Source organism: Loxodonta africana, chromosome 16 (genome assembly GCF_030014295.1).
Source record: "Loxodonta africana isolate mLoxAfr1 chromosome 16, mLoxAfr1.hap2, whole genome shotgun sequence".
Lineage (NCBI taxonomy): Eukaryota > Metazoa > Chordata > Mammalia > Proboscidea > Elephantidae > Loxodonta > Loxodonta africana.
The window spans coordinates 67244573-67266301 of NC_087357.1; the positions used below are offsets into that span (position 1 = coordinate 67244573).

Here is a 21729-nt window from a genome sequence, read left to right on the forward strand (position 1 = left end):
CCAGTAAGATGCAGCCAAGTGGCCTCAGAGGAAGTACTGGTAATTCTTATGTCAGTGATAATCGTTCCTTTGTTGTCCGTCTGAATGAAGAAATACATGTTGCCCACTTGGGAAGAATCTGGCCCTCAGCGGATTCTCACTGCTATTGCTTCTGCACTTCCCTGTCCTCTGTCCTCATTTCAAAAGCCTTATTGGAGATTTCTGCATCTGCCAGCAGAAGTGCTGTGTGGAGTGTGTCTGTGTGTTGAATCCTCTTGCTTGTTCACATATCATCAGTGACCTTCATCCTCGTTACAGTTTGAGTCAGGGGCACAGTGCCCACCTTCTTGTGTTTGAAGCTCCCGTTAAAATCCCCCAGAGCCTTAGACATTACTTTTTAAAATGGACAACTTGTTGACACTTTGCTCCAGAGAGCCAAAGAGATGTTAAGTTGTAAGTAGTCCATGGATTTTGGGGGCAAGAGAGTGCAACGATTTGCAACATCACATTTTTTTTTTAAATGATAACTTTGGTAAGTTCTTATTTCAGAAGTAATACATATTCAATATAGAATCTTTAGGTAGTTCAAAACATTACAAAGAAAATAGAAGTCATTCTTCACCCCACTCTCTAGTGTTGACGACTGTTAACATTTTGGGGTTCATTTCCCAGACCGTTCTTTGGGCAGGCAGCCTTTGATACTTAACAACTGACCACAGACTTTGAGAAAAGTGTATGTCACATCAAGTTTTGTCCGAAAGTCCTCTTCAAGCCACTAAGAAGCACCCAGACCCTTAGGGGAAAGGTGGATAAAGCCATCAGAATAAAAAGCAAGAGCGATTATTTATGGAACCCTTACTCAGCTCTGGTTACTAATCTAAGAGTTATAATTAACGCATTTAGCTCCCTCCTCATCTCCATCAACCAGATACCATCATCCTCATTCACTCCAAAGTTAAGTAACAAGCTCAAGGTCACCTGATTTGGACATGGTAGTAAGGCTCACACTTGTTTCCGGATCTGTCTGGTTTTCGAACACTGCCACTGATCACAATGCTGTGTTGCCTTCCTGTCGTGCAGATGACACAATCCTTTTTTGGACCCTGAGTTTTCTGTATTTGATATACTCATGTAATAATGAAAATCCTCTCCTTTAATATGTAATTATGGGTTATTTCCTTTTTCCCCAGTCTACATTTGCTGACTTTCCTATGGTAGATATATATGACTTGTGTAATGAAAAAAGTAAGTGTAGAAAATGAAATTAAAGTGTGGAAAAAGAAAGAGGTACCAGAGAGGTTCCTGGCAAATGGCTCAGTCCAACTATGGTGGCATGTGCATCCCTCTGCCCCACCCCCAGGTATTCCCGGCGTTTCCACAAGACCCTGAGGCGCCTGGTGCCGGACTCAGATGTGCGTTTCCTGCTGTCGGAGAGCGGCAGTGGCAAGGGAGCCGCCATGGTGACCGCAGTGGCTTACCGCCTGGCCGAGCAGCACCGGCAGATCGAGGAGACCCTGGCCCACTTCCGCCTCACCAAGGAGATGCTGATGGAGGTGAAGAAGCGGATGCGGGCTGAGATGGAGTTGGGACTGAAGAAGGCGACCCATGAGAAGGCCACTGTCAAGATGCTGCCCTCCTTTGTCCGGAGCACTCCAGATGGGACTGGTGAGGGCCCTGTTGGGGGCTGACGTCCGCCTCGCGCTCATACCAACAACCCAGTCACAGTGGGTTGGAGGAGGCTGGATTCTCTAGTGGATGAATTTGCACCTGGGATGTATGATTTTGGCAAGAGGTGGAAACTAACTCAAACCCCGTTTCCTTTTACCATGGATTTGCCCTGCTTGGGCCTCCCAGGCAAGCACCATCTCGAAAACCTCCCAGCCACGCCCTGAATCAGAAACCAGTGCCAGTTGCCCTCGAATTGTCTCTGACTCATGGCGACCCCACATATGTCAGAGTCGAACTGTGCTCCATAGGGTTTTCAGTGACCGATTTTTCAGAAGTAGGTCGTCAGGCCTTTCTTCCAAGGCTCCTCTGGGTGGACTCAAACTGCCAACCTTTTTATTAGCAGCTGAGCACATTCATCATTTGCACTAAATGAGAAAGTATTCTTAAAAGAAAGGAACTGCACAAGCTTGTAGTACTCAGATTGTTCTAGGTTCTCTCAGCAACATGGTGAACCAGGAAAAGAGTAGACACCCAATGCCTGAGTCTGTGAGGAAGGAAGGCGTTGAATCTAGACCCTTCCTAAATCCTGACAACATGTGCATGAGGCAGATGGGAGCCTGGGGATTTGTACATCCAGGCAGATTGGAGAACGGAAGCCAACCCTTAACGTTCACCTGGCTGGTTCTCATTGGAGCTAAGTGCCGTGGGGAATCTGAAGGGCTTCTCGGGTGGGTCCTTGGAGTAAAGAATATTTATGATATGAGTATTTCTGATATCTGAGTTATTTATTATTGTATTATAAACCACCCTCAAACTTAGTGCCTTAAAACAGCAACCGTTGTTTATTGCTCCCAAGTCCATGGGTCAGCGGAACAGTTCTGTTCACCTGGCCCAGGCTCGGCTGATCTCCACTGGACTCCTGTGTCTATGGTCAGCTGAATGGCCTCCATCATGTGCCTGGCAGCGAGCGCTCTGCCCACTGGGGTGCCTGGCCATCTGCCTTAAACTCCACCTAACCATCGGGCTTGATCACATGGTGGCAGCAAGGTCCAAATGGGAGAGTGAACATGGCAAAGCCACTTGGATGCCTAGGCTGAGGACTGGCACAGCTTCTCTTCTGCCACACACTGTTGGCCAGAGCAAGTCATAAGGCCTGCCCAGACTCAAGGGGGAATCCTGGGTGGTGCAGCAGTTAACGGGCTTGGCTGCTAACTGGAAGGTTGGAGGTTTGAGTTCACCCAGAGGCAGGCACTTCAGAAGAAAGGCCTGGCGACCTACTTCTGGAAAATCAGCCATTGAAAGCCCTGTGGAGCACAGTTCTACTCTGACACATATGGGGTCACCATGAGTTGTAGTCAACTCCACAGCAAGAGGAGGAGAAATAGACTTCACATTTTGATGGGCGAAACTGCAAAATCACATAGCAGAGAAGCCTGGAAGCACAGAAGGGAATAATTGTGGCTAATTTTACAAACAATCCACATACTGACCTAAATTACTACTTTTCATATGAGGTTTCTTAAAATCAGGGCTTCATTGCCAGGCTTTCTTATTAACCTTGGTAAAGTTTGTTTGTTTATCTATTGTGACAAGTGGCTCATGTCCTTCCAGTGTGGCTCCAGGGCTGGAAGTGTGTGGTGCTCAGTGATTTGGTGCCTGGGCTGCCTGCTGGAGGGAGGGAAGAGGGGCAGTGTCAGATGGTGGAGGACTTGCAGCTTCTCCCTTGTGTTTTTTTTTTTAGCATAGGCGTTAAAACCCTGAAAGTCTAGAGTCTTGGGGTTACCAGCTACTGGGGGACTTAGCTGTTTTTGACACTCTTTATGTTCCTATATACAATAGAGCACGGTGACTTCTTGGCCCTCGACCTTGGAGGAACGAACTTCCGCGTCCTGCTGGTGAAGATCCGCAGTGGGAAGAAGAGGACAGTGGAAATGCACAACAAGATCTACACCATTCCCATTGAAGTCATGCAGGGCACCGGGGAAGAGGTGAGGCAGTTCCGCCTGTACACCACGGCGGGGTGCATCACTCACCCGGTCAGTGGCCTGGGTAGTCCCCCACACCCACTGTGTGGTGCCCGAGCTGTGCACTTGTGGCCTGAGGCATTGGGGCACCTGTCAGCCATGCCTGGCTTATGGCACTTAGGTGGCTGCAAAGACCCTGGAGAAGGGGGCTTGTTCTGCATGTGTCAGGAGTGTGTGTGTGCGTGTGTGCATGTATGTGTGTGTGAGTACATGGTATGCATATGTGTGTATAGGCATGTGTATGTGTGCACACGTGTATGAATGGGTATGTATGCGTGCATGTGTGACTGCATATGTGTATGCATGTGCGTGTGAGCGTCCGTGTGCTTGTGTGCATATGCATATATGTTTGAGTGTATATGTGCACATGTGTGTATATGTGTTTGAGTGTATATGTGTGTATTGTGTGTATGCGTGTATACTTGTGCCTATGCACTGAAAGTGTGAAACGAGAGGGAGCACGGGTAACCCCTTCTTTTCTCCTAAAGCTGTTTGACCACATCGTTTCCTGCATCTCCGACTTCCTGGACTACATGGGCATCAAAGGCCCCAGAATGCCTTTGGGCTTCACCTTCTCCTTTCCCTGCAAGCAGGAAAGCTTGGATGCGGTGAGTCTCTTGCCTCCAGGCCTCAGATATTGGGCAGCACTGGCTCCCCTATGGCCGGTGTGGACTGGCTCTTAAGGCCTCTTCTGTCTCTGCTTCATCCCTAGATGTCTGGGACTAGCCCAGATGTCCCAGCGGGTTGACCGAGGCTTTATTTCACACTCTCTGTGTGTCTTAAGGCTCTTTTCTACTTTTCCTTATCATTTAAAGCATTCACCTCTTTGGGAAGCCTTCTGGTCCCCCAGGCAAAAAAAACCCTCACCCTTTGTTGCCAGTTCCTTTGACTGTTGCCTTGATTGTAGCACTTCTTACACAATTGTTAGTGACCATGTCTTTTCTGCTATGTTGTAAGCTTCTTGAGCAAGGGCCTGTTTCCCCCTTACTCCCTTCCCAAGGTCTTATCAGAGGAGACATTTAATGAATGTTTGTTGAACAAATGGGGTGAAAAGGGGCCTGGGATCAGGGCTTGAGCTCCTGCTGAGTCCTAAGTGCTGGGTACAGAGCTGAAGGATATAATCCCTGACCCAGGGACCCACTGTCCAGTGGGGAAGCCATACCCTTGCACCAGCAGCTCCCACACTGTACCTGTGAAGCTGAGGTGTGTTTAGGGTATATTCCAGGCAGCGGAAACCAGTTATGCAGAGTTATGGAGGTAAGATGGAGCCTGTCCTTTTGGAAAAGCCTCAGGTAGCTGTATGTGTCACAGTTGGATGTGGCCAGGGAGAAGGCCCTAGAGGCCGGAGGTGACCTCAGATCACACAGGGCCTAAGGCCAGGGTTTGTGGCATGTGACCCTCCGTGTTAGGAGAGCTAGGTAAACCAGCTAATCCAGTCACATTGGTGACTTGGGACTTTTTTCTCCTTAAGCCCTATTAAAAAAGCCCTATTAGACCTCAGGAAATGGATCCATATGAACTTGTTTTTCCGCAGCTTTCAAAGGCCTAGGTGACTTTTGAAAGCAGTTCACTTATACTGTCACCTGGTACTAATCATAGTGAGTACACAGTCATAGCACTTTTTTCCCGGCAAGTGTATAACTTTAGTCCAGCCAAGTCTAAAGAGCCCACAGCGTCACTAAAAACTTGCATTTCTTCATGTACATTGTCAGCAAACTTGTCTTCAGGGGAGACTGGTTGGTTATCCCAAGTGCTAAGAATCAGAAGAACTGGGGTCTAGTCCTAGCACTGCCCCTTGCTGAATGAACTTGGACACATCCATTAACCTTCCATAGCTCAGTTTCTCCATCTCTAAAATGGGGTTGTAAACCAGGCTGGTGTGAGAATAGTGGGCCTGCGGAGGACTGGCATTTCATGTTTTATCGGTTTTTGCTTTGGGTGTCTGAGCACAGGCCTTGCTATAAGCTCTCAGCAGGTGTTGACTCGGGAGGGAGGGCGTGAAATTTTGTATTCTGCCCGGGAGGGTTAATTGCACTTGACTTTCTACTGGTACCTTTCATATTTCAGGGTATCTTGATCACCTGGACAAAGGGCTTCAAGGCAACTGACTGTGTGGGGCACGATGTAACCACCCTACTAAAGGATGCAATAAAAAGGAGAGAGGTAACTATAAAAAATATATATATTTTAAAGTCTTTATGGGGGGAAGGCGTTATAAAAATGGTACTTGTTTGTTGTAAAGAATTCAAGCAATATAGAAACACATGACTTAGGTAATAAAAGGTTCCCATTTCCTCACTCTCCTGTCAGCAGTAAAGACAGGTTTAACAGTTTTACCTTGTTAAGGATAATTTAAGACACATGAACTCTTGACGCATACAAATGGAAAAGAGAAAAGCAGCCCCTAACAGCCTGGAGCTGGTTTGGCCCTGTAACTTAGGCCTTGGCGTTGCTGGGAGCTGTCCTTCGTGTTCACTTCTTAACCATAAACAATTTTACAGAGCACGGACGTCATACATGGTCACTCTGTAACCATGATGGATTATGACAAAAATAAATCAACTCCATAATCATGTCAGAATTCTGAACATTGTACAAACATCCCCCTCTCCTGATTACTGCTTACTTTACCAGTTACAGCTTTAGCCTCACGTCATTCCCCTGGCTTCTAGATAAGATTTATTAAGACACTCAATCATATATAATTGTCCCTGCTCCCTGACAGCGCCCGATCCAGAGCGCAGCTCTGCTTCTTTGAGCATAGCCCCTATCAACAAAAGAAAAAAAAAATTTTTTTTTTTTTTCCTTAACGCAGGCCCAAATCATGTGAATTCCAATACATGCTTTCTGACTGAGATCCCCACAGTGTCCCCTGGTGTGTGTTCTCTTGCACTGCAACGAGTCAGTAACCCAACTGCTCGCCTACAGTGGTTACGAGCTACAGCGGCTAACCAAAAGCTCCGCAGCTGGAATCCCTCAGCTGCTCCTTGGAAACCCCATGAGGCAGTTCTACTCTGCCACATAGGGTCGCTATGAGTCGGAATTGACTCGATGACAATGGGTTTGGTTTTTTAAATATTTTGTTTGTTTTTTGCTCACTACGTTTGTGTTTTTGGTGATCTTTGGCTGAAGGACATTGACAGAGTATACAGTGAAAAATGTCAAAGGTTTCATGTAACTCATTAATTAATTAGGGAATCAGTAAGAAGTAAAAACAAGCAAACAAGTCAGTTCAAAGGACAGTCCAAAGAGCAAATATATAGGCAACCAGGAATGCTGGAGGGGATGTGTTTGAGGTGGATGGCTTGGAGCAGGGATCACTTGCTCTTTCACCTGGCAAAATTTATTTGCATCTCTATGGATAAGAATAACTTAGAACTTATATTACTATCAGTTTTCTACAACTTAAAAAATTATAGCTCAAAAACAATGAAAGGCATGTAGTCCTAAGACTCAGAGAACCTGGAAGCATACACTAGACAACATCTAGTATTTCATTGAAAAGGTGCCGGTGGTCCCTTTTTGCCCATTTCACAGCTTTTAACGTTAATGAATTCTTCCAGCTTCCTTTCCATTCATACTCGCACACACACACACATACTTTTTAAAAATGGGAACCATATTATAAGTGCTATATTACAGCTGGAAACCCTGGTGGCATAGTGGTTAAGAGTTACAGCTGCGAACCAAAAGGTCGGCAGTTCAAATCCACCAGGCGCTCCTTGGAAACTCCATGGGGCAGTTTTGCTCTGTCCTGTAGGTTTGCTATGAGTCAGAATCGACTCAAAGGCAGCAGATTTGGTTTTAGTTTTATATTACAACTTGCTCTTTTAATTTAATATGATAAGGGCATTTTTTCTTCTCACTACCTGTAGACAAGCCTCGTTCTTTTTCCTGTTTGCGTAGGATTCCACTGTTGCCTGAGCCAGGGTTTCCATAGCCCCTGTTGATCTGTGTCCGGGTGGTTTCTTCTCTCTTGCTGCTACAAATCACTCTGCAGTACATCCTGGGACAAGCACCCTTGTGGCCCTGCATGGCCATTTCTGAAGGACAGATTCTGAGAAGAGAATTTGTTACTTCCATTTGCCCTCAGGTTCAGTGATTCCTTCATGGCTGTCGCTGTGGTACTCAGTACCATCTGTAAAATGGGTAGAATACTTCCCCTTCCTTATATCTCACCTTTTAGGTACATCATTGCTCATAGGCATCTGCTCAGTGAAGGAGCATTTATTTTTTTATAGGTGGTAAGAAAACCATTTCAGGTTCTCTACCAGTGGCTCTCTGATGGGTATGTCGCAGTGACCAGCTGGATTCAGGCCAGGCAGAGTGGTCCCTCCCCTAAATCCATGTGCCTTTCTTTCCAAAGGAATTTGACCTGGACGTGGTGGCTGTGGTGAACGACACGGTGGGCACCATGATGACCTGTGCTTATGAGGAGCCCACCTGTGAGGTCGGACTCATCGTAGGTGGGTGTCCTGGAAGGTCTCTCTCCCTGGGGAAGGGAAAGTGGGTTTTCCTGCTTTGTGGGGCCTTGACCCAGCAGCCCGCCCTCTGTGTGACACAGGATGTGGGTTAGTACCCTCCTCTCAGGACCAAGGCTGCTGGCTCTCCAGGGAGCGTCCCCTGCCCAACACTCCCATGCGCTTTACCTCGTGGGTGGAATTCTGTCATCAGGCTGTCAAAAACCAGGCCTCTCTAGGAGTGAGGCCCCAGATGGAAGTGGGGGTACCTGGGGTTGGCCTGGCCAGCAGGATAACTCTATTTGGGCTTGTTTAGAGGATCTCAGGGCAGGGCGGGGGTTTGAGGCTGGGAAGGAAGCAGAGACCTTCTCTCCTGACAGCACTTAGAGCAGCAAAGGGCCAAAGAGCATGGTCTTGGGTGCCATTTTGTCTTCACACTTTCTGTTAGTGGGTCCGGCCATTGACGTGGGCCCCAGAGGGGTTATCTGTTGGCTGTGCAGGTCATTGTCTTATATTCTAAAAACACACTGGGGGACTGGGTCTAGGAGCATACAATTCCTGAAGTGTATTGATTTGGGCTGTGAGGTAGCCATTTGTCCTATTGATCCTGTTCCTGGTGTCTGGGGATGCTGGGAAAAGGCCCCAGTTTCTCAGCTGCCATCTGTAGACCCTACCCGGATAGGGAGGATGTCTGAGTGGACCATTTGCTGAGTGTCCGGTGATTGGGATAAACCCCAAAACCCATTGCTGTCGAGTTGATTGCAATTCATAGCGACCCTATAGGACAGAGTAGAACTGCCCCATGGGGTTTCCAAGCAGTGGCTGTTGGATTCAAACTGCCGGCCTTTTGGTTAGCAGCTGAGCTCTTAACCACTGTGCCACTAGGGCTCCCTGGAGACTGCATAAGGCCCCAGCAAACAAGAACCATGCCAGAAAGACCCTTTCTTTTGTTAAACCACATTTGGCTTCTGTTGAAATTCAAAACGCTGGGGAGCAACTCCAGGTGAAAGGTTGTTTGGGGCCTGGCTGGGTTGTTTTGTTTTCATCTTTTCTTTTGCAAACCTCTGTCTACCCAGTCCCTTCCTGTGTAGGGGGGCTTAGGTATGAAATGCAAAGCTAGGGTGACAGAGCACTTTCTCCTCCTCCCCCAGGCCTGCTTTCTTGCCCAGGAGGTCAGGCCTGCCCATCCACAGCTGCGGGGTTAGGTATTCCTGGCCTCAGGTTTGAGCTCCTTGGACATTCAAAGCCACGTTTCCCTTCTTCCATCAATGAATGTCTTTGCTCCCACGGGCAAGAAGTATGGTTTACATGTTCTGGCTTTCTTAGGCTCTGCTCCATTTCTGGGGACCCTCCTCTCACTTGGAGTGAAAAGGGGCTGAGAGAACAAAGCCAGAAAAATCTAGCCGTACTGTCAGAAGTGTCTGTGAATTCAACTTGAGTTTCTTCAAAAAGGCCTTTCTTCTGAAGCGCCTCTGGGTGGATTCAAACTACCAACCTTTAGTTTAGTAGATGAGCACTTAACAGTTTGCTCCACACGGGGACAACATGATTGTAGACAACCTCAAATATATATGTATATTTTTATATGTATATATGTATGTGTGTGTGTGTATATGGAAACCCTGGTGGCATAGTGGTTAAGAGCTATGGCTGCTAAACAAAAGTTCGGCAGTTCGAATCCACCAGGTGCTCCTTGGAAACCCTTTGGGCCAGTTCTACTGTGTCCTGTAGGGTCACTATGAGTCCCAATCGACACGATGGCAGTGGTTTTTTTTTTTTTTTTTTAAATACGTGTACGTATATATGTATGTATACATGTGTATACATATATACATACATATATACATAGGTGGTGATGGTGTTGGGTACTGTTGAGTCAATTCTGACTCATGCGACCATGTGACAGAGTAGTACTGTCCTGCAGTTTTCTTGACTGTAATCTTTACAGAAGCAGATTGCCAGGTCTATCTCCTATGAGGTTGCTAGGTGAGTTCGAACTGCCAACCTTTCAGTTAGCAGCTGAGTGCTTAACCGTTGGGCCACCAGGGCTCCATAGACGTGTGTGTGTGAGAGAATATTTCCCTAATGTCCCTCATTGAAGATACATTCATTTGTTGTAAAATTACTCTCTATTAAAATAAATATAAATAAGCCTTGGACAAGTTAACACACTGGACTCTCAGTACTGATGGCTTAGTATAAAATAAGCCAATCAAATGCTTTCTAGGTGAGTTAACTCAGACTCCTTTTATATCTGGAGGTTTTCCTAGAAAACATTACTTTGTTCATCTCAAAAATGTACCCCCATGGGAGAAAATATTTGTAAAACAAATATCGGATAAAGGATTCATCCAAAATACACAAAGAACTTTTAAAATTCAACAAGAAAGCAAACAGCCCATTACAAAATAGGCTTAAGATCTGCACAGACACCTCAGCAAAGAAAATATACAGATGAAAATTAAGCATTGGAAATACGTGCAACATCATATGTCACTAAAACCTGTTGCCGTCGAGTCGATTCCGACTCATAGCGACCCCGTAGCACAGGGTAGAACTGCCCCATAGGGTTTCCAAGGAGTGGCGGGTGGATTCGAACTGCTGACCTTTTGCTTAGCAGCCAAGTACTTAGCCACTGTGCCACCAGGGCCCCCATATGTCACTAGGGAAATGCAAAATAAAACGACGAGATGCAACTCCACACCTGTTAGAATGGCCAGAATTGAGAACACTGACAACACCAAATGCTGGTTAGGATGTGGAGCAACAAGACCCTAGTTTGTTGTTGGCGGGAATGCAGAGTGGTAAAGCCACTTTGGAAGACAGCCTGGCAGTGTTTTTAAGCTAACATGGGCTTACCAATACCATCCAGCAGTTGTGCTCCTGAGTATTTACCCAAATGAGATGAAAACAGGTGAGCATAAAAACCTACACGTGAATGTTTTTAGCAGCTTTATTCAGAATTGCCAAAAATTGGAAGCAACTAAAATGTCCTTTGGTAGGTAAATGGGTAAACGGTGATACATCCATACAATAGAGTATTATTCAGCAATAAAAAGAAATGAGCTATCTATCTATAAGAAGACATGGAGGAACCTTAAATAGATATTGCTAAGTCAAAGAAGCCAGTCTGAGAAAACTACATATTTTATGATTCCAACTATATGACATTCAGAAATATGCAAAACTACAGAGATAGTAAATAGATCAGAGGTTTAGGGAAGGGGGCAGAGGAATGAACAGGTGGCACACAACGCATTTGGGGGGCAGTGAAGCTATTTTGTATGATACTGTAATGGGGGACACATGACATTAAGTATTTGTCAAAACCCTGTGACTGCACAATACAAAGAGTAAACTCTAATGTGAACTGTGGACTTTAGTTAATAATAACAACATGTCAGTATTGGTTCATCAAATGTAACAGATAATACCACAGGAATGCAAGATGTTAACAATGGGAGACGGTGCTGGCGGGAGGAGGATATATGGAAACTACGTCCTGCACAATTTTTCTGTAAATGTAAAACTGCTCTAAAAAGTAAATATTTAAAAAAAATATCCCCCCAAAAATGTACCCCAGGCCCAGCTGCATGCCTCCCAAGCACAGAAGCCTGGCCATTTATTTCCCCTCCTCTGTGTTTCAGGAACGGGCAGCAATGCCTGCTACATGGAAGAAATGAGGAATATTGAGATGGTGGAAGGGACTGATGGGCAAATGTGTATCAACATGGAATGGGGTGCCTTTGGGGACAACGGCTGTCTGGATGATATCCGAACAGGCTATGATAAGTTGGTGGATGAATATTCTCTAAACGCTGGGAAACAAAGGTAATTCTGCCTGGTGGAGGAGATACTTGAGGGGGTCAGTGGTAGTCTGCTGGGGAGAGCACTTGGCTGCACCCTGCCTCTCCCGATGGAAGACATTTCTAGCAGGAGTGGGATGTGGACAGAGGCTTGGAGATTGGCCCTTGAAAGTTCTTGCTTTACTCCTGACCTTGGCTTGGTCCAAGAATAGCGGAAAACCAGTAAGGATGGCCACTGCATGGTACAAAATGGCAGGTGATTGGTACAAGATTGCAGGTGATTACTGTCCTGACCAGGAACCACCTCTGCCTAGGAAAATGTACAGAGAACAGGGTGGCAGTGGCCACACTGCTTCCCTCAGTGACATTTTTCATCCTGAAAGAGTTTGGCTTTCTTCTATGCTGTGTTTCTTCCCCATTGAGATAGAAACCTGTTATCAGGTTTTTGTTTTATTTTAGTGGAAATAAAACACACTTGGTCAGCAGTTGTCAAAGGTCAAGGGAAATTAGGATCTAGCTAGTGGGGGTAGGGTAGGGTAGGGAGGTGGGAGTAGGATTTGGGCAGGGGAAGGGGGAGGCCTGGGTAAAGGAGAGCCCCTTTCTGAAGCCTTCCTTCCTGCCGTGAACCTCCTCTGCCATCTAGAGGCTGTTTGGAGCATTGCAGCTCAGGTCTCAGACTCAGATGGTGGCATCTACCTTTCCTGGTGACTTTGTGTCAAGCTCCTGGGCCTCCTTTGGTCTCAGGAAACACGCCATCCTCTGTGATACCCAGGACAAGTTGGGAAGAGCTATATCCACATGAGCAAGAAGAAGGGCTGGGGTAGCACCTCCCAAACATAAGTTGTTCTCCAGCCACCCTTAAGATTTGTGCCTTTCCTGAATCCCGCCTATGCTGTTTATTCACTTAACATTTTTCTTTAAATTGGCTTGTATTCTTTACTTATATTTAACAAAGAACAGCAGTGTAATTACCTTCTGCCTGGGTGCTTTTGCCTGCCAAAAGCTCTAAACTGAGACCCCCTTCTTACAAAAGGGGGATCAGCACAGGGATTAAAGACATGCCAGCTCCAAACTGAGATGCCTCCTTGGTGGAGTCAGAAGGACTGAGCAGAAGCTGATGATAATAGCCCCCTCCCCTGTGATCCACAGCTCTACCATGTCTTTCCGTGGACCACCTGACATCACTTGGAGTAGCACCAGTGGAATCTTTCCAGTGTGGGGACGCTGGGCTCGGGTGTGTTCCATGGAAACATTGAAACCCCTTGTCATTTTTAGAGACCGTTGAGTATGGAGAGGGCAGGATATTCACAGCCCCAGGAGCAGGTTGACCTCTGGTATGTTTTGGCCACCTGAATTCTCCAACCTCTCCAGCCTCGTCACTCTACTGTATCTTGACCAGTACTCTGAGTTTTTGCAAAACCTTCAAGAAACCTGAGACCATTCCCCCTTGTTGCCATCTTGTCTCCGTTAGGACTCAGCCCAGTTGTTTGCTTATTCCACAGCTAGGTATTTCGTACTTACTGAGAGCCAAGTGCTGTGCAGGGCTCAGGGGATTGAAAGCTGAACAAGCTGAACAAGACTCACAGTCCCTGTCCTCTTGGGGCTTTCTGAGCAGTGGAAAGAGAGGCAGTGGACTTGCATGTTATGAATATGGCATATGGTAGCCCATAACAGGCAGATAGAACCCAACCTGAAGAAGAGGAAAGACCTCTTGGGGAAGTGAAATTTGAGCTGAGAGCTGGAGTGGGGGTTAGCCAGACAAGAGGCAGGAAGTTAAGTGAGGAGGGAGCTAGTCTAGCTTCAGGCTTGGTTTTGTTTCTTGTTTGGGGAGGGTTGCAGATTTCCCAGCCTGTCCTGGTCTCCCTCTTCTGTTTCTTGGCTGCCTGTGGGAGCCCAGGCTGGACACGTGGCTGTCGCTGATGCCCTGGAGTCACTGTGAGACCGAGGGGCTGACAGTCCTAGTCACTTCTCACAGGTGCCCACCCCTCCTCCTGTTGCAGGTATGAGAAGATGATCAGCGGCATGTACCTGGGGGAGATCGTCCGCAACATCCTGATTGACTTCACCAAGAAGGGATTTCTCTTCCGGGGGCAGATCTCTGAGACCCTGAAGACGCGGGGCATCTTTGAGACCAAATTCCTCTCTCAGATCGAGAGGTGAGAGGTCGGCCTGGCTGGTGGTTCCTGATTAGGGGTGGGGGTAGGGGCCCTAGGGAACATTTGGCTTTTCTGAGGGTGTTGTTTGTCCGATAGAGGTGGACTTGTCAGGGCACGAGCATCGGCCTATTGAAATCATATAGTTTTATTAGGAATTATTTTTCTTTCATTTGTTTGTGGCAATATATTGACTCGTTGGAAAAAACACACCATTTTAGGGCAGTAAAGGAGCCCTGGTGGCACAAATGGCTGGGTGCTTGACTGCTAACCAAAAAGGTGGCACTTTGAACCCACCCAGCCGTTCTGTAGGAGAAAGACCTGGCGGTCTGCTTCCATAAAGGCTACAGGGCAGTTCTACTTTGTCACATGGGGTCGTTGTGAGTCAGAATCGACTCGATAGAGCCAGGAACCACTGCCTAGCCTCATCCCCTGTTCATCAGAAAGGCAGCCTGGGGGGCCAAGCCTGGCCACCCCGCGTGTGCCCCGTGAAGGACCCTTCTGTCTCCCTCCTGTTCTTCTCATGCAAAGTGAACATTCATCCCTGCTTTTGCCATCTTCCAAGGTGAGCTGTGAGAGAAGGTGAAAAAGCACTCTTGAAAAGCAAAACCAGTCATGCCAACGCCTCCTTATTTTTAATAAGGGCCATAATGAGAAAGAACACTAACGTTAGCTCACCAGAGCCCGTGCATTGCTTTGCACCATGCCTGTGTCTGTAACCTGCACGTAAACCTCACCGTCCACAGAACCAAGGCAACGAGGGACTAGCAGCAGACAAAAGGGCCAGGAACGGTGTCCCTGGGAGGCCTGAGCACGGTGTCCCTGGGAGGCCTGAGCACGCCGGGCAGCAGCAGTCCCCAGCACAGGGGTAGGCGAGCAGGTGCTGTGCTGTGTGTGTCTTGTAGTCAGGAAATGAGTTATTGTGTCCATTCTCTCATCAACCCAGAAGGATCACAGAGCTAAATGGAGAAAATAGAATCATAGAAGAATAAGAAGAAAATATCCATGAATAGTTTTCTGACCTCAGGGTAGGGAAGGTGTTTTTAAACCTAATAACAAAGAAAGAAAGAAATAGAAGAGGAACTGCCAAATTTAGCTACATTATGATGTAAGCTTCTGTAAATTAGAAAAAAAAAAACGGTAATCAAACTTCAAAGGCAAACAGCAAGCTGAGGAAAGCATTTGCGTTGTATACGACAAGACACAGCATAACTCCATGGTCAACAACTCCAGCAGGTCCGGACTTGAGACCTGGCTCTGCCCTGCTGGCTGTGTGCCTTGAGGGAGTTACTCAGTTTCTCCCAGCCGCAGTTTCCTCATCTTGAAAATGGCAATAATCGTACATGGCATTGGTTGGTTGTTAGGAGGCATAAATGAGGTGATGTATGTAAAGCACCTGTCACATGGTAAGTCCTTCAAAAAGGCTGGCTGCTGTTGTCATTGGCATTGTCTTTGTCATCTTTACTGTCATCCGTTTCAGTTTAATAAAACAGAGACAAATACCCCAGGAGAAGAAAAGTCTTGGGACATAATAGGTAGTTCATAAGGTCAAGAAACAAATGAAAAAGATGGTCATCCTTACTAAGGAATGCAAATTAAACCGTCACATGGTGTCGTGCTTATCAAATTGTGAGAAGTTTTTAGAAGTGGGCAAAGGTGCGTGAGACAGAGCACAGCCATGTGCTCTGCTGGAGACAGAGGAGGCTGATGAGCAGCCTCTGACCCAGCCGTGTATCCTAAGGAAGAAGAGTTGGACGCAATGATTTTTTTTATTTAAATAATTTTTATTGTGCTTTAAGTGAAAGTTTACAAATCAAGTCAGTCTCTCACATATAAACTTATATACACCTTACTCCATACTCCCACTTACTCTCCCCCTAATGAGTCAGCCCGCTCCCTCCTTCCAGTCTCTCCTTCCGTGACCGTTTTGCCCATTTCTAACCCCCCCACCCTCCCATCTCCCCTCCAGACAGGAGATGCCAACATAGTCTCAAGTGGCCACCTGATGCAAGTAGCTCACTCCTCATCAGCATCTCTCTCCAACCCATTGTCCAATCCAATCCATGTCTGATGAGTTGGCTTCAGAAATGGTTCCTGTCCTGGGCCAACAGAAGGTTTGGGGACCATGACTGCCAGGATTTTTCTAGTCTTAGACCATTAAGTCTGGTCTTTTTATGAGAATTTGGGGTCTACATCCCGCTGTTCTCCTGCTCCCTCAGGGGTTCTCTGTTGTGCTCCCTGTCAGGGCAGTCACTGGTTGTGGCCGGGCACCATCTAGTTCTTCTGGTCTCAGGATGATGTAGTCTCTAGTTCACGTGGCCCTTTCTGTCTCTTGGGCCCATAATTACCTTGTGACCTTGGTGTTCTTCATCCTCCGTTGATCCAGGTGGGTTGAGACTCATTGATGCATCTCAGGTGGTCACTTGCTAGCGTTTAAGACCCCAGACGCCACACTTCAAAGTGGGATGCAGGATGTTTTCTTAATAGAATTTATTTTGCCAATTGACTTAGATTGGACGCAATGATTTTTTAACAGGAAGCTTCACCAGAACATTTGTTTATAATAGCAGAAAATGGCAAACAATTTAAATTTACCCAAACTGGCTAAACAAATTATGCATCCCAGAATGAAGTACCATAGCAGCAATTTCCAATCCTGTTCTCAGATAACACAGTAAAACCTGCAAAAGCCGGCACCTGTGTAAGGCGGAAGCCCGCCAGAGAAGAAAAACTCAAATATTTTCCACTAATAGAAGGTGATAGGAAAGTGGTAAGACTGTGTGCACCCTATCAAAAGTGGAAAACATGCAAGACTTGGAAACATGAGGCAGTCCTGACAAGTTCCAGATCTCATAGGTTTAGTGTATTTAAGGATTGAAGAATTGCTCAGATGTGTTAAGTAGGAAAAAAAGCCAGAGAAAAGCACATATAAAGGAGGACCCCATTTTGCAAATCATCATAATATAACATTGTCTTATGACGTAGGAAAAACAGATGGGAAGGAAATACATTAAAATTCCCTTTGCTGGGTGCTGGGAGTATGGATAGTTTTAATTTTTCAATTCATATTTTTCTACATTTGCCAGATTTTCTACAATTCACCATGTAATGCTTTTGCGATCATTAAAAAGAAAAATGTTATTTTTTTTATTAACTTTTATTGAGCTTCAAGTGAACGTTTACAAATCAAGTCAGACTGTCACATATAAGTTTATATACACCTTTTTTTTTTCCTCCGTACTCCCACTTGCTCTCCCTCTAATGAGTCAGCCCTTCCAGTCTCTCCTTTCGTGACAATTTTGCTAGCTTCCAACTCACTCTATCCTCCCATCCGCCCTCCAGACAGGAGATGCCAACACAGTCTCAAGTGTCCACCTGATATAATTAGCTCACTCTTCATCAGCATCTCTCTCCCACCCACCGTTCAGTCCCTTTCATGTCTGATGAGTTGTCTTCGGGAATGGTTCCTGTCCTGTGCCAACAGAAGGTTTGGGGACCATGACCGTCGGGCTTCCTCTAGTCTCAGTCAGACCATTAAGTCTGGTCTTTTTATGAGAGTTTGGGGTCTGCATCCCACTGATCTCCTGCTCCCTCAGGAGTTCTCTGTTGTGCTCCCTGTCAGGGCAGTCATCGATTGCGGCCGGGCACCAACTAGTTCTTCTGGTCTCAGGATGATGTAAGTCTCTGGTTCATGTGGCCCTTTCTGTCTCTTGGGCTCTTAGTTATCGTGTGACCTTGGTGTTCTTCATTCTCCTTTGCTCCAGGTGGGTTGAGACCAATTGATGCATCTTAGATGGCTGCTTGAAAAATGTTATTTTAAAGAGGAAAAAAAAATCACTGTCTTACTTATGGGTAACCAAAAAAAAAACTAAACCCTTTGCCGTCGAGTCGATTCTGACTCATAGTGACCCTATAGGATAGAGTAGAACTGCCCTATACAGTTTCCAAGGCGCACCTGGTGGGTCACACTGCTGACTTTTGGTAGCAGCTGTAGCTCTTATCCACTATGACACCAGGGTTTCCTGCTCATGAGTAAGCACGGTGATTTGGCCGGTCCTTTGGAGTCTGCTCCCGGGCTGCTCTCCCATGTTCTGCTGCATCTGGTCCCCTGGTTTTTGTCCACTGCAGTGACCGATTAGCACTGCTCCAGGTTCGGGCCATCCTCCAGCAGCTGGGACTGAACAGCACCTGTGATGACAGTATCCTCGTCAAGACTGTGTGTGGGGTCGTGTCCAGGAGAGCTGCAGAGCTGTGTGGCGCAGGGATGGCTGCTGTGGTAGATAAGATCCGTGAGAACAGGAGACTGGACCATCTGAATGTGACTGTGGGAGTGGACGGGACACTCTACAAACTTCATCCACAGTAAGTGGCTTCGGATTCGGATAGGCCGGGCTTCCCGGAGCATCCGGGTGTGACTCCCGCCAGGGAAGTTTCTCACCAGGGCACAGCCAGCCAGAAGGCTGAGCGTGTTCAGGGATTGGGCTTGTCTGGGATGAAATAATTATGAGCTCTGAAGTTTCCCTGGGATCCTTGAGGAGACAGAGAAGTGGCCACACGTGGCCAGGTCAGACCAGCAGCATGACGTGACCCGCTCTCCCCACTCTTCCTGGGCTCCTCTTAGGTCAAGCTGGGAACGGGGAGGGAGGTAGGGGTGGGCATGGGCCTCCCATCAGCCTGGCCAGCTGCAGCCTAGGTGAAGGATGTATGGTAGGTGGGGAGAGGGAGTGAAGGAAAGCAGGAGGAGGGGCCATTGTCTTGTTCACCTGCTAAATCCAGAGTTTGTAGAGACTTGCAAGGGCAGGTACAGTTTTGGTGCCGGGCTCATGGCAGGAAGTACCCTCATTTTGGTCACTGAAGTCTCCTAGAGGCCAGTGGCTAAGGAGTACCCAACACCCCATGCCAGAGAAGGATGCATGCTTTTGGGTCTACTCCATGTCCCAAAGCTTGGCTCTTTTCTGAAGAGTGACTGTATAATTTATTGCTCAAACTGGGGTACTTTTGCCAATGAAGAGGGTGTTACTAATTGTTACCCTGGGAACGTAGGCAAACTGGCACCATCCCAGGCAAAGAGGGCCATAATGTCCCTCTACTGACGAGCAGCCTCACCTAACTTAGTATAGACATTACCTTCTGATGGCCATGGTTTGGGATGGAACAGTCCATCTTGCTCCATCGCCACCTTTGTCTCTTCACCTTAGTAATCCCTGTGTCATCTGAGGCAGCACATGGGAGTGACTTAGAGTGAGACTTTGGGGCCGGACATTCTTGGATTTGATCCCAGCACCATCACTTAGAAGCTCTGTCCAATTTCTTAATCTCTCCAAAGCCTCATCTTTCTCATCTATAATGTGGGATAATAATAGCCACTGACACATCTGGAATTTATGTCCATAAAGTACGGGGTACCTAGTAGGTACCCAATAAATGGCCCTTGTTATAATCTCCTAGAGCCTCATCTCCCGAAGAATCCTTGCCTGGCCCTGTCTCATCTTCAGTGCAGAGTGCAAGTGCATAGTGTCACTTCTCATTAGCTGTCCTTCCCTGGGGGGCCTCCCTCTTGTGGCTTTCAGTTCTGGGTGCTGGGCTGTTGAGGGGCCTGGGGTGGGGGCTGCAGAGGGACTGCAGCTGGTGTAGAGCTTGTCGGCCTGCATGTAGCCTCCTGAACTGGCCCAGCGCTTGACCAGTTTGGGCAAGCCTAGAACCCATCTATGTTTTCAGCTGCCCTAGGAGCCCCAAGCTCTGAGGATGGGTAAATCTGAGTGGATTATTCATGCCCTTGCCCTCATGAACTCTACCGAATAGCTTGTCTTTGGTTTATCAGCTGTGCCTTTCTCCTGAAAATAGTGATAATAGGGTTGGCTATAAATATGATTTCAACACAACCATCTTCAACAAGCCACAACTTCTTTTGAATGGGCCCACCCATCTTGCTTGTTTTCTTTATGGTTAGGTGCTTTCGCATTCTCAGCTGGGTCTGATGTCTCTTCTCCTCTTCCTCTGCCTCCCCTTCCCCTGTGTTTTTTGCCTTTTCCAGCTTCTCCAGAATCATGCACCAAACCGTGAAGGAACTGTCACCACAATGTAATGTGTCCTTCCTGCTGTCAGAAGATGGTAGTGGCAAGGGGGCCGCCCTCATCACGGCTGTGGGTGTGCGGCTGCGAGGAGAAGTGCCCCCAACCAGCTAAGAGCCCAGGATCCCAGCCTGCCGCCCTTCCAGCACACCTCTCTTCGAGCAGCGCCCTCTCGTTCCTTCCAGTGAGCCGTGCTGGGAGGCGCTCGCACAGGAGCCTGCCACCACCGCGGCCGGGAGGAAGACAAAACCCAGCTCGTGGTGTATAATGTAGGGTACAAGATAGAGCGTGTGCTGTTGGTAACGTGTCTCACCTCCAGGTCCCTCCTCACCCGCCCTGCCACTCTGCATGATTTGTTTCCACCTGGTCGTGCGTTCCCCACGTGTGAAGCCTAGTGACATCCACTTCTAATTTATGCATTTATCCAATGAAGTTATTTATTGGCTCAAGATGAAAAGTCATACCCTCGGACAGGTCCTAGAGGCCGCCGACGCCCGTCCTTGGGGTCGCATCCCTCCTGTGAAATGTATTATCACCAGCAGACACTGCCGGGACTCCGCCTCCCAGGGGCGCCACCTGAAGGGTGTGTGTGGATGTAGCATTAGCTGATTCCTCCCGTCCCAGCACCCGCTGGTGTGTGGCGTCCTGAGTCCCCGTCTGGATGTACGAGTGCCACCAAATTGTGTGTCCGTGGAACCAGTCATAGCAACATTGTGACCGTCTTATGTGTGTCTTGTGGGGGGAGGTGGCAGTCCTGCGGGAAAGTGTCTTGTCTCCATTTGGGTAAAATGAACCAAACAACCAACAATGCCATCACTGGAATCTCCCATCGCTTTTGTGAGCCATGTTGTATGACCTAGTAAACTTTGTACCAACTCAAAGACTCGAGTCATGTTTAATGGCTGGGGAGGGGGCAGGAAGTCTTGAATGAGGCAGAAAGCTAACACTGGGGGTATTTGTAGTCTTCTGGGTGCAGGAGAGAGTTTCAAATGAAGATTGTGTCCTTCAGACTCCCTTGCGTTAGTTTGGCCCAAGGACCTCCCTGCAACACACCATAGAAGTAACTTTTCCCTTTTGTCTTCCTGCACCTGCCTGCAGGTACCACAGCACCTGCCCTGCCAATTCCCTATCCTAGCCCCTGGGTCCTACCCCATGGTGGGGCTCCTCAGCCCCACCCCAACACCTTTAAGAGGGTAAAGGACTGTAAGGCTGCCATCCTCAAGACAGACTCATCATATCTTTTCTTGACCTGTCCTCCTTACTTGCAACTGGAACAAAGAAAAGGCTTGGGTTCCAGGCGCAGTTTGGGTTTAGTGAGAGGACAGTGCAAGACTGGTCTTCCCCCTGCCATTCCCAAGCAGATGCTGCCCTTTCATTACCCTCTCTGCCAACTCCAAGACAACAGGTTAAATAGTCCCCCTGCCCTAACACAGATGACGTTTCAAAGCAGCCCACCTCTTCCACAGGAAATTCATCCTTATCTGACCCTTTTGCCCCTGCCCCCACCTCAAACACCCTTAGCCAATGGCTGTTTCACCCCTCGGCCGCCATTTTGGATTCTCCTCCTG

General features: G+C 47.5%; 1 protein-coding gene across 3 annotated transcripts in view; it reads left to right on the forward strand.

Annotated features, from left to right (window-relative positions):
• HK1 (hexokinase 1) overlaps positions 1 to 21042 on the forward strand; it is an 83072-nt gene extending 62030 nt beyond the window's left edge. For all 3 annotated transcript variants that reach the window (XM_023547024.2, XM_003409039.4, XM_064269652.1), the window contains 9 exons: positions 1340 to 1644; positions 3487 to 3635; positions 4160 to 4279; positions 5739 to 5834; positions 8038 to 8137; positions 11779 to 11962; positions 13938 to 14093; positions 18219 to 18452; positions 20125 to 21042. In XM_023547024.2, coding sequence (XP_023402792.1) covers positions 1340 to 1644; positions 3487 to 3635; positions 4160 to 4279; positions 5739 to 5834; positions 8038 to 8137; positions 11779 to 11962; positions 13938 to 14093; positions 18219 to 18452; positions 20125 to 20275 — 1495 coding nt within the window. In that variant the 3' untranslated portion in view covers positions 20276 to 21042. The remainder of the gene's footprint in view (positions 1 to 1339; positions 1645 to 3486; positions 3636 to 4159; positions 4280 to 5738; positions 5835 to 8037; positions 8138 to 11778; positions 11963 to 13937; positions 14094 to 18218; positions 18453 to 20124) is intronic.
• The last annotated feature ends 687 nt before the right edge of the window (positions 21043 to 21729 follow it).